Here is a 20,576-nt window from a genome sequence, read left to right as displayed (position 1 = left end):
TCATATTCAAAAACATGTATTCTTGGCAAGGATTTGACCTTGGAAGTCTCATGGATCATGTCAGAAGTTTTCATAGCAGATCTGTTCAGTTTAATCCCAAATTTGCTGGCACAGGAGTATAACATTGAAAAATGGTTCCCTGCATATTGACTCTTGATGCTAGTACAAAACAAACACACACACACACACACACACACACACACACACACACACACACCACATTCCCTTCATTTGCTCATTCCAAAGAATCAGAACAATATGAGTCGAGTCATATACTTCAGGTAGTATTCCCCTCTGCCAATGTTATCTATTGAGAGTATATTTGGCAACAGAATAGCCTTCCACCTTGCACTGAACAGTGACTTGTAGAGTACATATGTAGGTATAGAAGTAATACTGATCTACAGGTAAAGACAATAAGCTATGAATTTATAAAGATAGCATAAAACCTATTCTCCACACTTCACGTACTATTCCTGAAAAGCATTAAACTTAATGTATCCAGCTATTGAAATACAATATCAAAATTTGCCCTTTGGGCTCAATACATATGACAGTGTAAAAGGGTCTGGAATTTCATACTGTTCTTCACTGCACTTGTTGCTGATGAGAAACTACACACTGCCGCCTGTCTTCCTCCTGTTGTCTACAGTTCTGAATACGAAAAGCTTTCCAGTGGACTCAAAGAACCTATGTGTGGTTTGTGTTCTCATATTGTCAGCAGATTGAGTCTGGCTTCCCCATTAATTTTTAATAAATTCATGTGTGTCTAGTTTTATGTTAGATGCAATTACACCAAATTATTTATAGTTATCATACAATAATTTGAAACAGTATTGACAATGATTTAACTGCTCATTGTAAGTGCAACTATGCATGTATAGTGGTCAAACTTTACATCTTTTTCACTTAATTTCTTTAAAGTTAACTTTCTTGGAATAAGTGCTACTAATGCTAATCATTAACCATTAAACTTAAATTATTGAATTTAGTACATCATAAAACTTTTGTCAATAGCATATAGATGCACCATGTGTTAGACATAATAAAATTTTAAATGGCAATATACATTCCATAACCTAGGGTGGAGTAAATGTATGTATGTTCTGATGAAACGTAGGAACCTAACTGCAGCTTTTATTTGATAACACACAGTTATTTCATAACATACAGTTATTACAGATATTTTGACAATAATAAATGTATTTTTTAAATATTTTTGTTAATTTTACAGATTTGTCCAACTTTTTGATGAAAATTCAACATGTTCTTTCCTGAGCATGGTTTCCATGAGATGGCTTGCTGTCAGAATTGATAGTTTAGCAGGTATACTGAGATGCAGCTTTCATTTTTTATACATATAAATTTAGACTTCTTAGTCATCAACATCAACATTCACTGCAGTACCGTATGTTGTCTACCTTTTTAAATAATTTTGTTTAATTGGATAGATAAAAAAATCTACTCACCAAGCAGAGGCAGAACACACACATAAAAGATTGCTGTGATTGGCAGGCTGTCAGAGCTAGTGGCTCCCTCTTCAGACAGAAGGGTTGAAGGGTAAGGATGAAGGAAAAGGTCTGGAGAGGTCTAGAAAAAGAGGTAGATTTCGCGAAAGTCACCCAGAACTGTGGGTCTGGGGAGACATACCATACGGGATGAGAAGGAAAGACTAATTGTTGGGGACTACGTCAGATGACATTTGAAAACCTGAGAGCTTAAAGGTGGAAGACAGGGTAATATGCAAGATAGAGATTACTACTAAAATATTGTGCACAAATTAATAAGAGTGAGAAGCTAAGTGCATTGTATGTAACAAAGGTGGGAGGGGGTGGTGAAAAATACACTCCTGGAAATGGAAAAAAGAACACATTGACACCGGTGTGTCAGACCCACCATACTTGCTCCGGACACTGCGAGAGGGCTGTACAAGCGATGATCACACGCACGGCACAGCGGACACACCAGGAACCGTGGTGTTGGCCGTCGAATGGCGCTAGCTGCGCAGCATTTGTGCACCGCCGCCGTCAGTGTCAGCCAGTTTGCCGTGGCATACGGAGCTCCATCGCAGTCTTTAACACTGGTAGCATGCCGCGACAGCGTGGACGTGAACCGTATGTGCAGTTGACGGACTTTGAGCGATGGCGTATAGTGGGCATGCGGGAGGCCGGGTGGACGTACCGCCGAATTGCTCAACACGTGGGGCGTGAGGTCTCCACAGTACATCGATGTTGTCGCCAGTGGTCGGCGGAAGGTGCACGTGCCCGTCGACCTGGGACCGGACCGCAGCGATGCACGGATGCACGCCAAGACCGTAGGATCCTACGCAGTGCCGTAGGGGACCGCACCGCCACTTCCCAGCAAATTAGGGACACTGTTGCTCCTGGGGTATCGGCGAGGACCATTCGCAACCGCCTCCATGAAGCTGGGCTACGGTCCCGCACACCGTTAGGCCGTCTTCCGCTCACGCCCCAACATCGTGCAGCCCGCCTCCAGTGGTGTCGCGACAGGCGTGAATGGAGGGACGAATGGAGACGTGTCGTCTTCAGCGATGAGAGTCGCTTCTGCCTTGGCGCCAATGATGGTCGTATGCGTGTTTGGCGCCGTGCAGGTGAGCGCCACAATCAGGACTGCATACGACCGAGGCACACAGGGCCAACACCCGGCATCATGGTGTGGGGAGCGATCTCCTACACTGGCCGTACACCACTGGTGATCGTCGAGGAGACACTGAATAGTGCACGGTGCATCCAAACCGTCATCGAACCCATCGTTCTACCATTCCTAGACCGGCAAGGGAACTTGCTGTTCCAACAGGACAATGCACGTCCGCATGTATCCCGTGCCACCCAACGTGCTCTAGAAGGTGTAAGTCAACTACCCTGGCCAGCAAGATCTCCGGATCTGTCCCCCATTGAGCATGTTTGGGACTGGATGAAGCGTCGTCTCACGCGGTCTGCACGTCCAGCACGAACGCTGGTCCAACTGAGGCACCAGGTGGAAATGGCATGGCAAGCCGTTCCACAGGACTACATCCAGCATCTCTACGATCGTCTCCATGGGAGAATAGCAGCCTGCATTGCTGCGAAAGGTGGATATACACTGTACTAGTGCCGACATTGTGCATGCTCTGTTGCCTGTGTCTATGTGCCTGTGGTTCTGTCAGTGTGATCATGTGATGTATCTGACCCCAGGAATGTGTCAATAAAGTTTCCCCTTCCTGGGACAATGAATTCACGGTGTTCTTATTTCAATTTCCAGGAGTGTAGATGGGAAAGGCAATGAAAAACGTAGAAAACTAAATCAGAGTGAAGCAAAGAGTAGTTATAGTGAAGAAAACCTGAGACAGAAGAAATTAACCTAAATTAAGGCCAAGTGGGTGGCGAGAACCAAGGACATGTTGTAGTGCTAGTTCCCACCTGTGGGGTTCTGAGGCACTAGTGTCTGGGGGAGAATCCAGTTGGCGCGTGTGGTGAAACAGGTGCCGAGGTCATGAAGGTCATGTTGTAGAGCATGCTCTGCAACAGGATATTGAGAGTTGCCAGTATATACCCACTGCCTATGCCCATTCATCCTAATTGATAATTTGGTGGTAGTCATGCCCATGCAGAAGGCTGAACAGTGTTTACATAATAGCTGGTATATGGCAAGTGTCATTTCGCAGGTGGCTCTTCCTTTTATAGTAAATGTTTTGCCAGTTACAGGGCTATTATAGGTGGTGGTAGGAGGGTGTGTAGGGCAAGTCTTGTAGCTGGGATGGTCACAGGGATAGCAGCCATAGGGAAGGGAGATGGGTGCAGAAGGAGCTTTGGGTCTGACAAGAATATTGCGGAGATTGGGGGAATGATGGAAAGCTATTCTAGTTGTGGTGGGCAAAATTCCAGACAGAATGGATCTCATTTCAGGGCATGATTTTAGGAAGTCATGGCCCTGTCGAAGTAGCTGATTAACACATTCCAGGCCAGGATAATACTGAGTCACCAGTGTTGTGCTCTTAAGCTGTTTCGTGTAGGGATCAGCAGTATCAGGATTAGATGTTATGGCCTGGGAAATCTGCTTTTTAACTAGGCTGGTTGGGTAATTACGTGTAGTGAAAGTTGAGGTGATAATGGTGGTATATTGCTGTAAACAGTCTGCATCCAAACAAATATGTCTGCTTTTGATCCCAAGGCTGTATGGGATGGAACCTTTGACATGGAAAGGATGGCAACTGTCAAAATGTAAGTACTGTTGTTTGTTGGAAGGTTTAATGTGGACGGAGGTGTGTAGCTGGCCTTCAGTTAGACCAAGATCAGAATCAAAGAAAGTGGCATGGGATTTGGAATAGAACCATGTGAAATCTAATTGGGAAAAGGTATTCAGAGATTTAAGAAATTTTAGCAGGTCTGCCTCACCATGAGTCCATATGGTAAAGATGTCAGAAATGCATTTAAACCAAACCATGGGCTGAAGACTTATGGATGCCAAGCCCCTTCCAAGTGACCCATGAAAAGGATCCATCCTGATTCCCAAGGCCGTTCCCCTGATCTGTTTGTATGTCTGCCCCTCAGAGGTAAAGTAGTTGTTGGTAAGTATAAAGTTGATTAAGTTCAGTAGGAAGGATGTCATAGGATTGGGATCAGGTGGGTGCTGACTGGGGAAATTCAGCAGTAGACAGACCAAGGCCTAGCATTGGAAGTCCCCATTTCTGGGTGCAATGCTACCCTACATCAGGTGCTTTTACAGTTTCAAATATAGCAATCTCTTACTCTTATCCAGTTAATCTGTGACCTACATGCCTCATCAGCAAATTTCCACTTTACCAGACATCTCTCCTTCTTCAAAATCCTACAGTTATCTGTCCCTCATGTTTCCTTGAATGGTATCAGTCGCCAAGGCCATTTTAAACTGTAACAACATACCAGACTTCACATCAAAAAGCTATCCCAACTTCTCCTAAACTACCTGAACAGTGGTATTTCCCATCCTGTCCCTCTGCATCTCCCTAAACACCCACACCATCAGCCACCACTCCTCTCCTACAAACCGAGCTTGGCCAACTTTCTTAACATCCCACAGCCTTTGCCACTGCCTCCCAGATCAAGAATAACCCATAATCCCAAGAACCAGTCACAACAGTACAGTGTCCTTAACCTCTCATCTAAAGCACTCTCCCCTCCTGAATTATCTGTATTATCTAAGGACCTCACTTTCAGACCTAAACTTGCATTTCATCATGCTGCTTTGGTAAAGGACCTACTTTCCCTCACTTGTAATATCCATTGGAAATATCAATGTGCAACCCAACCCCAAAACCTTTCCAGCAGAAAACCTGACATTGAACCCTGCCTTGAACAATTCAGACCCCAATCCCAACTTGATCCACCACCACTACCTCATAACCATCCCTTCCAAGCCTTCCAAGAATTCCTCACATGCAGCATTGCCTCACAACCCTTCCTCAGGTCCCTACAACATGATCCTAACCTGTCCTCTGCAGTACTCCAGGCTCTACAATCCCTAAAAGTTGATGACTCCATCATTATCCTCCCAGCATATAAAGGATCTACCACTGTAGTACCTGACCAAAAGGAGTAGGTTAGTGAAGGTCTACGCCAGCTGTCTGACACCTCTACATACAGCGTCTGCCATCCAGATCTCATCCCTGTGTTTCAAACTGACCTGCAGTCCCTCCTTAAAACCTTAGACACCTCACAAGGTCTAACACCTAAGTCCATAGAACTTCTCAGCCCTCCCAAACCGTGCACCCCCACCTTTTACAAACCCAATCATCCTGGCCATCCTATAGCTGCTGGCTTCAAACCACACACCGAACGTATATCTGCCTTAGTTTATCAACACCTGCAACCCATAGTACAAAAACTCCCGTCCTACATCACAGATACCATCCATCTCCTAGATCGTCTGAAATCCATGCCCGTCTCACTCCCACCACACACCTTGCTTGTCACCATTGCTGCCACCTCCCTCTATATCAACATCCCCCACATACATCGTTTGTCTGCTGCTGAGCATTTCCTCAGCCAGTGCCCACCTGATTCCAAACCTATGACATCCTTCCTACTCACCTTGATCAACTGTATACTTACCAACAACTGCTTCACCTTTGAGGCGCAGATGTACAAACAGATCAGGGGTATCACCATGGGAACCGGGATGACTCCGTATGACAACCTTTCCATGCGTTGCTTGGAAGGGGGTTTCCTGGCATCAATAAGTCTTCAGCCCCTGGTTTGGTTTAGATACATTGATGACATCTTTACCATAAGGATTTATGTTACGGTTGACCTGCTAAAATTCCTGGAATATCTTAAAACCTTCTCCCAGTTAGATTTCACATGGTCCTATTCCAAATCCCATGCCTCTTCCCTTGATTTTGAACTCATCCTCACCGAAGGCCAGCTACACACTTCCGTCCACATTAAACCTTCCAACAAACAACAGTACTGACATGTTGACAGTTGCTGCCCTTTCCATGTCAAAGGTTCCCGCCCATACAGCCTTGGCATCCAAGGCAAACGTATTCGTTCGGATGCAGACTCTTTACAGCAATACACCATCATTCTCACCTTAGCCTTCACTGCATGTAATTGCTCCACAAGCCTACTTAAAAAGCAGATTTCCAGGGCCATAACATCCAATCCTGGTATTGCTGATCCCTCCACAAAACAGCTTCAGAGCACACCGTTGATGACTCAGTATTATCCTGGTCTGGAATATGTTAATCAGCTACTTCAACAGGGCCATGACTTCCTAAAATCATGCCCTGAAATGAGATCCATTTTGTCTGGAATTTTGCTAAGCACACCTAGAATATCTTTCCTTTCCCTTCCCAATCTCCACAATGTTCTTGTCAGACCCTGTGCTCCTTCTGCACCCATCTCCCTACCCTATGGCTCCTACGCCTGTGACCATCCCTGCTGCAAGACCTGCCCTATGAACCCTCCTACCACCACCTATAATAGCCCTGTAACTGGCAAAACATATACTATCAAAGGGAGAGCCACCTGCGAAACGTCATTTCATATACCAGCCATTATGTAAACACTGTTCAGCCTTCAACATCGGCATGACTACCATCAAATTATCAGTTAGGATGAATGGGCATAGGCATGCTATACAACATGACATTCATGACCTCGGTACCTGTTTCACCTCACATGCCATCTGGATTCTTCTCCCAGACCCAAGTTCCTCAGAACGCCGCAGGTGGGAACTAGCACTACAACATGTCCTTGGTTCTTGCCACCCACCTGGCCTTAATTTATGTTAATTTCTTCTGCCTCAGCTTTTCTTCACTGTAACTACTCTTTGCTTCACTCTGTTTTAGTTTTCTACATTTTTCATTGCCTTTCCCATCTATTTTTTACCATCCCCTCCCACCTCTGTTACATACAATGCACTTAGCTTCCCACTCTTATTAACTTGTGCACAGTGTTTTAATAGTAATCTCTGTCTTCCATATTACCCTGTCTTCCACCTTTAAGATCTCAGGTTTTCAAATCTCATCCAATGCAGTCCCCAACTATCAGTCTTTCCTTCTCTTCCCATAGGGTAAGTCTCACGTGAACCTCAGTTCTGGGTGACTTTTCCGAAATCTACCCCTTTTCCTAGACCTCTCCAGTCCATTTCCTTCACCCCTCTTCCTTTGCCTTAACCCTTCTGCATGAAGAAGGAGCCACTGGCTCTAAAAGCTTGCCAATAACAACAATCTTTTAATTGTGTTCTGCCGCTACTTGGAGAGTAGATTTTTTTATCTAATCAAATAAATAATTTATATCTAAAAACAAAGATGATGTGACTTGCCAAACGAAAGTGCTGGCAGGTCGATAGACACACAAACATACACACAAAATTCAAGCTTTTGCAACCAATGGTTGCTTCATCAGGTAAGAGGGAAGGACAAATGTCTGCTTGTGTCTGTGTATGTGCGGATGGATATATGTGTGTGTGTGTGTGCGCGAGTGTATACCTGTCCTTTTTTCCCCCTAAGGTAAGTCTTTCCGCTCCCGGGATTGGAATGACTCCTTACCCTCTCCCTTAAAACCCACATCCTTTCGTCTTTCCCTCTCCTTCCCTCTTTCCTGATGAAGCAACCGTTGGTTGCGAAAGCTTGAATTTTGTGTGTATGTTTGTGTTTGTTTGTGTGTCTATTGACCTGCCAGCACTTTCGTTTGGCAAGTCACATCATCTTTGTTTTTAGATATATTTTTCCCACGTGGAATGTTTCCCTCTATTATATTCGTACAATTAAATAATTTTATCAATAATTGATTGTTTTCATTTTTAAGTAATTTATAGTTTTCAACAGTATTTATGTGGAGAGGAATGTCCACAACAAAATAGTGACCACTCAGCATTGAATATTTCGCCCTATTATAGTTATCTTACTCACAACATGACCTTACAGACCCATAATCGTACAACGTGTACATCTTTGCTTGTGCCATTTGCTGATAGGTGGCAACAATGGTAAGTAGCAGTCAAAAGAAACAGATCACAGACATCAGGCAGTTAGCTTGGACCTTGGTCAATATAACCTCATTCAAACATTAGTCAATATGTGTCTGCATCATAAAGTTGTTCTTCATTGAATATGTCAGTTTACGAACCTAATTCTCGTTCGTCGCGTGAGGTGTTACTGTTTTGTTTCAGTATGAAGAAAGCAGCAGCTGAGGCTCATCAAATACTCTCGAGTATGTATGGTAAGGACCCTGTTAGTGGAAGAATGTGTCATGAGTGGTTTCAACATTTCAAGAACGGTGATTTTAACGTTGTAGACCAGCATAGTGGCAGAAGAGAGAATGTTTTTGAAGCTGCAGAATTGGAGACATTGCTGAGTGAAGACTCACATCAAACTCAAGAAGAATTGGCACAATTATTAGGAGTGACACAGCAAGCCATTTCAAAATATCTCAAGGCTATGGGCATGATTCAGAAAGAAGGAACTTAGGTCCCATATGAGCTGAAACCAAGAGATATTGAACGGCATTTGTGTGTGTGTGTGAACAGTTGCTTCAGGTGCAAAAACGGAAGGCATTTCTGTATCACATTGTGAATGGGGATGAAAAATGGGTTCATTACGAAAACCTTAAATGCAAAAAATCATGGAGATATCCCAGCCATGCTTCCACATTGACAGCCAAACTGAATATTTACAGCTCTAAGATCATGCTCTGCATTTGTGTGGGACCTGCTCAGCGTCATGTACTATGAGGTGTTAAAACCAAGTGAAACAATCACAGGTTCTTGTTATCAAATACAGTTAATGCGTTTGAGCAGAGCATTAAAAGACAAACGGCCACAATACAGCGTGATGCATGATAAAGTGAGTTTTGCAGCATGACAATGCTCAACCCCACATTGCAAAAGAGGTCAAAACATACTTGGAAATGTTAAAATGGGAAGTCCTACCCCACCCGCCGTGTTCTCCATACATTGCTCCCTCTGACTATCACCTGTTTAGATCAATGGAACATGGCCTGGCTGACCAATACTTCCGATCTCATGAAGAAGTCACAGATTGGATCGATTCGTGGATCGCTTCAAAAGATGTACAATTTTTCGATGCAGGATTTGTACACTGCCTGAAAGATGGGAGAAAGTAGTGGTCAGCGATAGAAAATACTTTGAATGATACATATTTAACCAATTTGTTTGATTAAAGCCTCAAATGTTGGGGGAAAAATGGCAGTTGCAAAGTTGTACAGCTTGTATTCAAATGCAATATCTTAATAACACTTCATTTTGTACAGTATAAAAGCTATGACCAACCAGTTAATTATATCATATTCCTGCTTCACAAAAAATTTCTGTCTTCGTTATTTTCTTTGTGTGGCCTTATGGAAAGGTGTATGCATTAAGCAGAAATAATTCTGTAACTTGGTGGAATTATTTACCTTCCTCAGAGTATATTAATAAGTTTTCAACATTTCTATCATAGACATCCTCCACCTCTACCCCACTTCCACTGCCCCCTACCCCCTCCTCCAATTATTTCATTGATTCAGACATCCTGTAAATCTTATCATTAAGGAGAGCCTTTAGGGATGTGGAACCAGTCAAGTTCCACATTAACAGGCTGAAGGACCCATTACAGAATACTAATAACAAATTGTGATTAGTGATAATTTAATTTCACTGATAATTAAACACCAATGAGGCAAAACATCATGAATACTGTATTCCACAAAGCTCAATGCTACATGGTAGCATTGTGGACATGTAATGTGGTAAGGAAAACACACAATTGAAACAGAGACAAATGAGGAACATTCTAATGATGATGTGGGCCACAAAAGGGGGAATCCAGTGACTTTGACAGAGGGCAGTTTGTTGTGGCCTGGCACCTGGGAATGAGCATCTCAGAAACGAAGTTGGTCAGCTGTCCATGTGCAACTGTTGTAAGAATCTATGGAACATACTTGAAGGATGGTGAAGCCACAAATAGGAGACAAGGTGTTGGATGTCCGCAACTCATCATAGAACATGGTGATTGGAGGCTGGCTCATTCAGTAAAGCAGGATGAGTAGCAGACTGTGGCAGACGTGAAGGAAAAATACAGTGTTGTTGTAGGCACATGAGTTTTGGAGCACACCATTCAGTGCACATTGTTGAACATGGGGCTCCACAGCAAATGATCCCTAAATGTTCTCATATTTATCCAATGACTATGCCAGTTACATTATAATGGGCACAGGGACATTGAAATTGGACTATGGAACAATGGAAATGTGTTGCTCATTCAAACAAATCACATTTTTTGTTACACCAGGTTGACGGTTGTGTCCGGATACACCCTGATCAAGGCCAACGACTGCTCAAAACATGCACTTCATCACAGCTGCTGTCAGGTGGGAATAGTATTATGCTGTGAGGGACATTCAGCTGGGCTTCCCTGATGCCTATGATAGAAATTGAAGGCACCATGACTGCTGTGAACTACGTGAACATTATTGTGAACCACCTGCATTACTAATTGGCCATGTCATAAAGTCAGGATCTTGCTAGAATGGTTTGGTAAACACAATACTGAACTCTAGTTTACATCGTGCCCACCAAATTCTCCTGAGCTGAATCTGATGAAACACATATGGCATTCTATAAAGCATCAGCTCCAAGCTCACAATGCACTGGCCCATAATTTATGGGAATTGCGTGACATGTGCATATATACCTACACTCATATACCAATGAAAACCTACCAAGGGCTTGTGGAAACCATGCCATGCAGAATCATTGTTGTATTGCGTTCTGAAGGTGAACCAGCATACCATAAAGCAGGTGGTAAAATGTTTTGGCTCATCGGTGTCGAAATCACTTCTAGATTTGTTTAGATGTGTGTAGAATTGTTAGGAAAAAAGTTGCTGATTTTAAGAAAGTCACTTGGCCTCCTTTAATACTACTGCTACTTAACTGTTGTTTTCATTTACTAGCATCCTCAATGCTCCATACACTTTCAGTACTGTTATATCATCATCTTTTTTTTTCTTGTGTTTGTGTCCCAGATTGATGCAGGATTGGCATGGTTGTTAATGGATTTGACATTGCTGTTTTAAGAGGTGGCCAGATGCCATCATCCTTTTTTTCCTGTGCTTGTGTCCCAGAATGATGTAGGATTGGCATGGTTGTTAATGAATTTGTCATTGTTGATTTAAGAGGTGGCCGGATGTCAATCATGTTTACCTTATTACCCCCCAGGATGGAATATGTGTACCCCAATTGTCTGTATGTTGTGGTAGTCATGTGAAAGTGAACAAAGGTTGTTCTAAATGTTTGCAAATCATGTAACTAAAACCGAACACGGGTACCAACCCAGTATTAGCCTAGTCATATGTGAGACACTCCCTAAAAACCACATACTGGCTGGACAGCTCACCAGCCCTCATGGTTAATCCACGGGGCAGGTTCAATCCATGGCTGGTGTGCCTCCCCACTCATGAAGCAGCACTTTAATATGCACAGCTGTCTGGGCCGGCTCAGTACTATTATATCATATTCTCAAGAAATAGCGTATATACAAACTTGCTTCATAAAACACAAAAAATTAGAGCAGAAGATGCACAATAGCTATTAAATATATGAAGGAATAGATCTCATGTCTCCTTCTACAGCTGATGTAGGTTGTGTATATAGCTTATTATATAATCAGTTTTACCTTTGGATGTCTATTGGGCTGTTTATGTACTTGAATTCCATGATACTTTTATTTTACTGTTTTGCAAAAATATGATAAATATATAAATCAAACACATTTTGGTCATTAGTTATTTGTTTGCTTTTTTTTTTAGTGGTTGCTGTGTGTCTCACTTCCTGCTTTGTAATAGCATTCCGAGATGTGATTCCACCTGCTCTGTCAGGACTGGCATTATCTTACTCAGCTCACATCAGTGGAATTTTCCAGTATACAGTTCGTCTTGTCTCTGAAACAGAAATGCGTTTCATTTCAGTTGAAAGAATCAACTCATATCTTAGGGTAAGTTGAATCTTTTCATATTATCTTGTAAAATTTATTGTTTACAGTTAATGTTTTTAAAAGCTGAAGTGACAACTAGTTGGATTAGTGTGCTCTTGCACAGATCCTATTCACCAAACATGTGTCAGGACAGGATGAGAGTTGGACAACTAGTAAATATAATGATAATTTCCTTTGAACCTTTCACATAGAAATTTGTTAAATTTTAAGGGCTACATGGGAGACTTCCAAAGAAAGAAGGGTTGCCTGCAGGCAGGAGCCCATCTCTACAAAGTGTTTATGAAAAAATGAATGTTAGATTAGGTCCATGTGGTGTGAAACTGGTGTCTGTTTACATGCCAGCACACAAGAATATTGGAATTAACTGCTATGGCTATCAGCATCAGTGTCAAAAAAAGAGAAGAGCCACAAACCAAAACCTCATGCACCTCACCTTGAGTTAAAACCCATAGCAAGATCATGTCACCAGTTGCCAAGGTGAAATTGGTTCATGAAACTGACACTGTCGTAAAGAATAACTATTGTCATATTCTAGAACGAACTGAAGAATACTGTCTGGCCAACCATTTTGCACAGTGAGGAAGTACTGTCCACAATAATGTACTGACAAGGGCATGTGTGGCTCATTAGTGATTGTGATATACACAAATACTTTCATGACATTGTTGCCAAATACATTTTCAGCAGGGCTTTATAACTCCCATTCAGTTCCTGAGTTCTGTCTTCCTTTACAGAATGTCATCTGTCTCCATAAAATCAGGTTAAGTATAAAAGGTATTACATTAATTGTCTGTAATTTGTGCTTCTTTTAGCTCACTAATAAGTATTTTTTTCCACTTGCAGCACTTTTCTTTTCCAGTTTAAGTCATCAGTATTCGGATTAAGCTTATCAGCTTCATCTTTCACTACATAGTTTTTTCACTGAACTTTAATGACACTGTAATGAGGCTGTTGCTGGGATTCTTTAAATTTAATAACATATGGAAGCACCATGGTCTGAGGTGCCAATTGTAAAGATAGCATCTGAAATAATGGGTGCCATAGACCAGTGAGAGAATCTCCTTTTCAGTGGGCTATTATTCTGCTCAGCCAGATTTAGCATGCATAATGATGCATAACTAATTGCTTTCTCATTGCCACCCTGCGTTTGAGGGAAAATGCAGCCTACATGACAGTCACTGACAACATACAAAAGGATAAATGGCTCCTCAAAATCTGGATAAGTTCAAATAGATGATTACATCAACATTTTATTTCATTCTGTCATAGCCCTTTTGCTTTTTCTGTCTCGAAATCTGGCAGAAAACCCAAAGAGATTCTGGTCATACATAAAGCACACCAGTGGCAAGACACAACCAATACCTTCACTGCGTGATAACAACTGTGAAGCCACTGATGGCAGTGCCACTAAAGCAGAGTTATTAAACACAGTTTTCTGAAACTCCTTCACCAAAGATGGCGAAGTAAATATTCCTTATTTCCAATCAAGAACAACTGTCATGATGAGAAACATAGAAGTAGATATCCTCAGTGTAACAAAGCAGCTTAAATCACTTAATAAAGGCAAGGCCTCTGGTCCAGATTGTATACCAGTCAGGTTCCTCTCAGAGTATGCTGATAAAATAGCTCCATATTTAGCAATTATATACAACCACTCGCTCACAGAAAGATCCGTACCTAAAGACTGGAAAATTGCTCAAGTCACACCAATACCTAAAAAGGGAAGTAGGAGTAATCCGCTGAATTACAGGCTTATATCACTAACGTCAATTTGCAGTAGGGTTTTAGAACATATACTGTATTCGTACATTATTAAGTACCTCGAAGAAAACGATTTATTGACATATAGTCAGCATGGATTCAGAAAATATCATTCTTGTGAAACACAACTAGCTCTTTATACTCATGAAGTAATAAGTGCTATAGACAGGAAATGTGAAATTGATTCCATATTTTTAGATTTCCAGAAGGCTTTCAACACTGTTCCTCACAAGCGTATTCTAACCAAACTGCGTGCCTACGGAGCATCGCCTCAGTTGTGTGACTAGATTCGTGATTTCCTGTCAGAAAGGTTACAGTTCGTAGTAATAGACAGGGAGGTGTTATACGCCCTCTGTTGTGCATGAACTACACTCCTGGAAATGGAAAAAAGAACACATTGACACCGGTGTGTCAGACCCACCATACTTGCTCCGGACACTGCGAGAGGGCTGTACAAGCAATGATCACACGCACGGCACAGCGGACACACCAGGAACCGCGGTGTTGGCCGTCGAATGGCGCTAGCTGCGCAGCATTTGTGCACCGCCGCCGTCAGTGTCAGCCAGTTTGCCGTGGCATACGGAGCTCCATCGCAGTCTTTAACACTGGTAGCATGCCGCGACAGTGTGGACGTGAACCGTATGTGCAGTTGACGGACTTTGAGCGAGGGCATATAGTGGGCATGCGGGAGGCCGGGTGGACGTACCGCCGAATTGCTCAACACGTGGGGCGTGAGGTCTCCACAGTACATCGATGTTGTCGCCAGTGGTCGGCGGAAGGTGCACGTGCCCGTCGACCTGGGACCGGACCGCAGCGACGCACGGATGCACGCCAAGACCGTAGGATCCTACGCAGTGCCGTAGGGGACCGCACCGCCACTTCCCAGCAAATTAGGGACACTGTTGCTCCTGGGGTATCGGCGAGGACCATTCGCAACCGTCTCCATGAAGCTGGGCTACGGTCCCGCACACCGTTAGGCCGTCTTCCGCTCACGCCCCAACATCGAGCAGCCCGCCTCCAGTGGTGTCGCGACAGGCGTGAATGGAGGGACGAATGGAGACGTGTCGTCTTCAGCGATGAGAGTCGCTTCTGCCTTGGTGCCAATGATGGTCGTATGCGTGTTTGGCGCCGTGCAGGTGAGCGCCACAATCAGGACTGCATACGACCGAGGTACACAGGGCCAACACCCGGCATCATGGTGTGGGGAGCGATCTCCTACACTGGCCGTACACCACTGGTGATCGTCGAGGGGACACTGAATAGTGCACGGTACATCCAAACCGTCATCGAACCCATCGTTCTACCATTCCTAGACCGGCAAGGGAACTTGCTGTTCCAACAGGACAATGCACGTCCGCATGTATCTCGTGCCACCCAACGTGCTCTAGAAGGTGTAAGTCAACTACCCTGGCCAGCAAGATCTCCGGATCTGTCCCCCATTGAGCATGTTTGGGACTGGATGAAGCGTCGTCTCACGCGGTCTGCACGTCCAGCACGAACGCTGGTCCAACTGAGGCGCCAGGTGGAAATGGCATGGCAAGCCGTTCCACAGGACTACATCCAGCATCTCTACGATCGTCTCCATGGGAGAATAGCAGCCTGCATTGCTGCGAAAGGTGGATATACACTGTACTTGTGCCGACATTGTGCATGCTCTGTTGCCTGTGTCTATGTGCCTGTGGTTCTGTCAGTGTGATCATGTGATGTATCTGACCCCAGGAATGTGTCAATAAAGTTTCCCCTTCCTGGGACAATGAATTCACGGTGTTCTTATTTCAATTTCCAGGAGTGTATATTAACAACATAGGAGACAATCTGAGTAGCCATCTTAGATTGTTTGCAGATGATGCTGTCATTTACCATCTTGTAAAGTCATCAGATGATCAAAATGACTTGCAAAATGATTTAGATAAGATATCTGTATGGTGTGAAAAGTGGCAATTGACCCTGAATAAAGAAAAGTGTGAAGTTGTTCACATGTGTACTGAAAGAAATCAGCTAAATTTCGATTACGCGATAAGTCACACAAATCTGAGGGCTGTAAATTCAACTAAATACTTAGGGATTACAATTACAAATAACCTAAATTGAAACAATCACATAGATAATATTGTGGCTAGAGCAAACCAAAGACTTGCGATTCATTGGCAGAACACTTAGAAAGTGCAACAGGTCTACCAAAGAGACTGCTTACACTACAGTTGTCCGCCCTATTCTGGAATATTGCTGTGTGGTGTGGGATCCGCATCAGGTGGGACTGACAGATGACATCGAAAAAGTACAAAGAAGGGCAGCACATTTTGTATTATCGCAAAATAGGGGAGATAGTGTCACAGACATGATACGTGAAATGGAGTGGCAATCATTAAAACAAAGGCGATTTTTGTTGCGATGGGATCTTCTCGTGAAATTTCAATCACCAGTTTTCTCTTCCGATTGCGAAAACATTCTGTTGGCACCTACCTACATAGGGAGAAATGATCATCACAATAAAATAAGATAAATCAGGGCTCGCACAGAAAAATTTAAGTACTCGTTTTTCCTGTGTACCGTTTGAGAGTGGAACGGTAGAGAGACAGCATGAAGGTGGTTTACTGAATCCTCTGCCAGGCACTTTATTGTGAATAGCAGAGTAATCACATAGATGTAGATGTGTTGTTTATCAATCTTTTGGACTTGTCTTTTTACCTTATTCTTACTTCTACACAAGTCAGAACTGTACACTGCCTGTGTTTGTACCATGTGAAATAACAATATCTTTCTTCCCAAAATCGTCAGTGCTTTGATACAAATAAGCATCTAACCGGCCAGCATACTCTATGCTTCAAATGTACTTGATTGTTATTCAGACATACTTCTACACAAGTCAGAACTGTACACTGCCTGGGTTTGTGCCATGTGAAATAACAATATCTTTCTTCCCAAAATCGTAAGTGCTTTGATACAAATAAGCACCTAACTGGCCAGCATACTCTATGCTTCAGATGTACTTGATTGTTATTCAGACATTTGTTCCTTGTAATTGGATCAACCAGGCATGTTCCCTCATTAACACCTTATCATTTAACTTTATGCAGATATTCTCTCTTTTTATTTTTTACTTTGGCATTGAGATATGTGGCTGAGCTAAAGTTCAGGAAAGTGCATTTCTTTCATTAATATGTACAGTATGGTGAATGATTCCATGCAGTTGAATTTCTTGTGTTCATAAATTGGAGATGCCTTGGAAACTGCAAATGAAAGCATTTCCTAATATAGCATCAAATTTCATAATATAGCGTCTAAGTCTTTCTTGTACTTGTGATTTTTTATCTCCCATTATGTAATTCAAATTTAGTTCTCTGCAAACAGATAGGATGTATAAAATTTCTTCTTAATCCACTGACTACAGCACAATGAGTACATATTTTCCCTTTCAATGGAAGATACAGAAAACACACCGACTTGATCATATAAATATGTGAGAAATTTTGAGAGCTTTCTATAGCTTTCCTGGTTAAATTTATGTTCGCTACATGGGCTGTTGGACTTGCTTTTGCTACTAGGAGCATGCAGTAGAGGCTAGGCTGCTTCTGTTTGCATTTCCATATTAAGGCAGCAGTGTGACATACTCCTTCCATTTCTTGACAATCGCAGAACACATCATGGTCCATAAATCGCAATTCATACACAAAAATTCCTGAGCTTTTTGTAGAATCCAGCTACACTGTTGCACTGAGCTTCTGCAGCAGAAATGCATCTGGTGCTCTGAACTTTGTGCGACAGCAGCATGAACTGTTTGGATTCCTTTGGTAGTAATGCAAACCTGACTGTTTCTTGCAATGTATCATATGCAGCCCATTTAATCTCCCCTCCATTGCAAGATTTAGACCTTCTCACAAATACAACTGCAGGTATTTCAGCTTTGTTAATGATGCATTATTTTACTCTCTCCTCTCTCTCTCTCTCTCTCTCTCTCAACACATACACTTTACCAAAAACACATTGAATAAGGGTGGCGAAGGTCTGTAATTGTTCATCATGTTATTGGTAAAGTGTAGACAGTTTGTCATTACATCTAGTTAATCTTTTATTATCTCTGTATCTCCATGGAACCAGCACATATTTCAGCTTTCTGCTGACTCGAAATAGGTTGGAACCTTTCCTGTCAGCTTCAGTGTTTTTAAATTTAACTGGCATACATTATTTCAGTGGCACATCTCACCAACACCCTTGTTGTGCTGTCAAATGGTACTAACATTTTTCCCAAACTTTCCCAAGAGGGAAAACGTAACATAAGGTCAAAAACCTGTTAACACCAAATACTTGTGACACTGCAGCACAGGCACATTAATAAATGCATAACATTTTCTCTCAGCCTTCTGCAAAGGTGCTCCAGGCACTTCTGCAAGACTTAATTTTCAACTCACAACAGCAGCCATTGAGGAAACAGGGTGCAACCAACTGCAGATTGTGGTGCACATTGGAACAAATGATGCTTGTCGTATGGACTCCGAAGTCATTCTTGGATCATTCCAGTGACTGTCAGAGAAGGTTGAGAAGATCAGCCTTGCATGTGGAGTTTCAATGAAGCTCATATTTTGCAGCATTGTCCCCGACTGATTGTGGCACTTGTTTCTGAGTTGAGGGGAAGGACGGAATCAGAGACTTCAAAAGTTCTGTGACAAGTTAGGCTGCAACTTCCTGGGCTCGCACCATTGGGTCAAGAACTGTAGGGTCCACATAAATAGGTCAGGTACACGCTACACATCAGAGGTTGCTACTCAGGTAGCTGGCTGTGTGTGAGTTGCACACAAAGGTTTTTTAGATTAGGCAACTCTCCAACCAACCCAGATAATGATAGCTGTAGGAAATCTACAAGTATCAGTGTAAGATTGAAAGAAATGCCACCCACAGATGAGAGTATTAAATTCCTAATGGTAAACTGCTGAAGCATTCACAAAAAAGCCCATAGTTTGAAGCACTCATGAAAAGCAATGAAGCTCTAATAATACTAGGTACAGAAAGCTGGTTGAAACCTGAAATTGGTAGCAGTGAGATTTTTGGGGAAAATTCGAGTATATATTGAAGGGGTAGGCAAATGTGAAATGGAGGTGGTGTGTTTGTCACACTAGACAAGAAACTCAGATCCACCAAGACAGAAGGTGAAGCTGCATGTGATATTGTTTGAGCAAGACTCATCTCCTGATGTAAACGATAACTTTAGAGAAAACCTCTGCTTGTATGTAAGTTTCCCAATCATATACACTACTGGCCATTAAAATTGCTACACCATGAAGATGACGTGGTATAGACATGAAATTTAACCGACAGGAAGAAGATGCTGTGATATGCAAATGATTAGTTTTTCAGAGCATTCACACAAGGTTGGCGCCAGTGGCGAGACCTACAACATACTGACATCAGGAAAGTTTCCAACCGATTACTCATACACAAACAGCAGTTGACCAGCATCGCCTGGTGAAACATTGTTGTGATACCTCGTGTAAGGAGGAGAAATGTGTACCATCATGTTTCCGACTTTGATAAAGGTCAGATTGTAGCCTATCACGATTGCGGTTTATCGTTTCGCGACATTGCTGCTCACATTGGCCAAGATCCAACGACTGTTAGCAGAATATGGAATCGGTGGGTTCAGGAGGGTAATAAGGAACGCCGTGCTGGATCCCAACAGCCTCGTATCACTAGCAGTCGAGATGACAGGCATCTTATCCGCACGGCTGTAATGGATCGTGCACCTGTGTCTCGATCCCTGAGTCAACATATGGGGACGTATGCAAGACAACAACCATCTGCACGAACAGTTCTATGACGTTTGCAGCAGCATGGACTATCAGCTCGGAGACCGTGGCTGTGGTTACCCTTGACGCTGTATCACAGACAAGAGCACCTGCAATGGTGTACTCAATGACGAACCTGGGTGCACAAATGGCAAAACGTCATTTTTTTTTGGATTAATCCAGGTTCCGTTTACAGCATCATGATGGTCACATCCATGTTTGGCGACATCGCGGTGAACACACATTGGAAGGGTGTATTTGTCATCGCCATACTGGCGTATCACTCGGCGTGATGGTATGGGGTGCCATTGGTTACAAGTCTCGGTCACCTCTTGTTCGCATTGACGGCACTTTGAACAGTGTATGTTATATTTCAGATGTGTTACGACCCGTGGGTCTATCCTTCCTTTGATCCCTGCGAAACCCTACATTTCAGCAGGATAATGCACGACCGCATGTTGCAGGTCCCGTACGGGCCTTTCTGGATACAGAAAATGTTCGATTGCTGCCCTGGCCAGCACATTCTCCAGATCCCTCATGAATTGAAAACGTCTGGTCAA

At 42.9% G+C, this 20,576-nt stretch overlaps 1 protein-coding gene across 4 annotated transcripts in view; it reads left to right on the top strand.

Moving 5' to 3' along the window:
* LOC124711518 (ATP-binding cassette sub-family C member 5-like) overlaps positions 1-20,576 on the top strand; it is a 538,718-nt gene that overhangs the window by 406,121 nt on the left and 112,021 nt on the right. For all 4 annotated transcript variants that reach the window (XM_047241664.1, XM_047241655.1, XM_047241649.1 and 1 more), the window contains 2 exons: positions 1,235-1,326; positions 12,291-12,475. In XM_047241664.1, coding sequence (XP_047097620.1) covers positions 1,235-1,326; positions 12,291-12,475 — 277 coding nt within the window. The remainder of the gene's footprint in view (positions 1-1,234; positions 1,327-12,290; positions 12,476-20,576) is intronic.

The sequence above is a fragment of the Schistocerca piceifrons genome, chromosome 1 (assembly GCF_021461385.2).
Source record: "Schistocerca piceifrons isolate TAMUIC-IGC-003096 chromosome 1, iqSchPice1.1, whole genome shotgun sequence".
Lineage (NCBI taxonomy): Eukaryota > Metazoa > Arthropoda > Insecta > Orthoptera > Acrididae > Schistocerca > Schistocerca piceifrons.
This window is presented reverse-complemented; position numbering and strand designations above follow the sequence as displayed.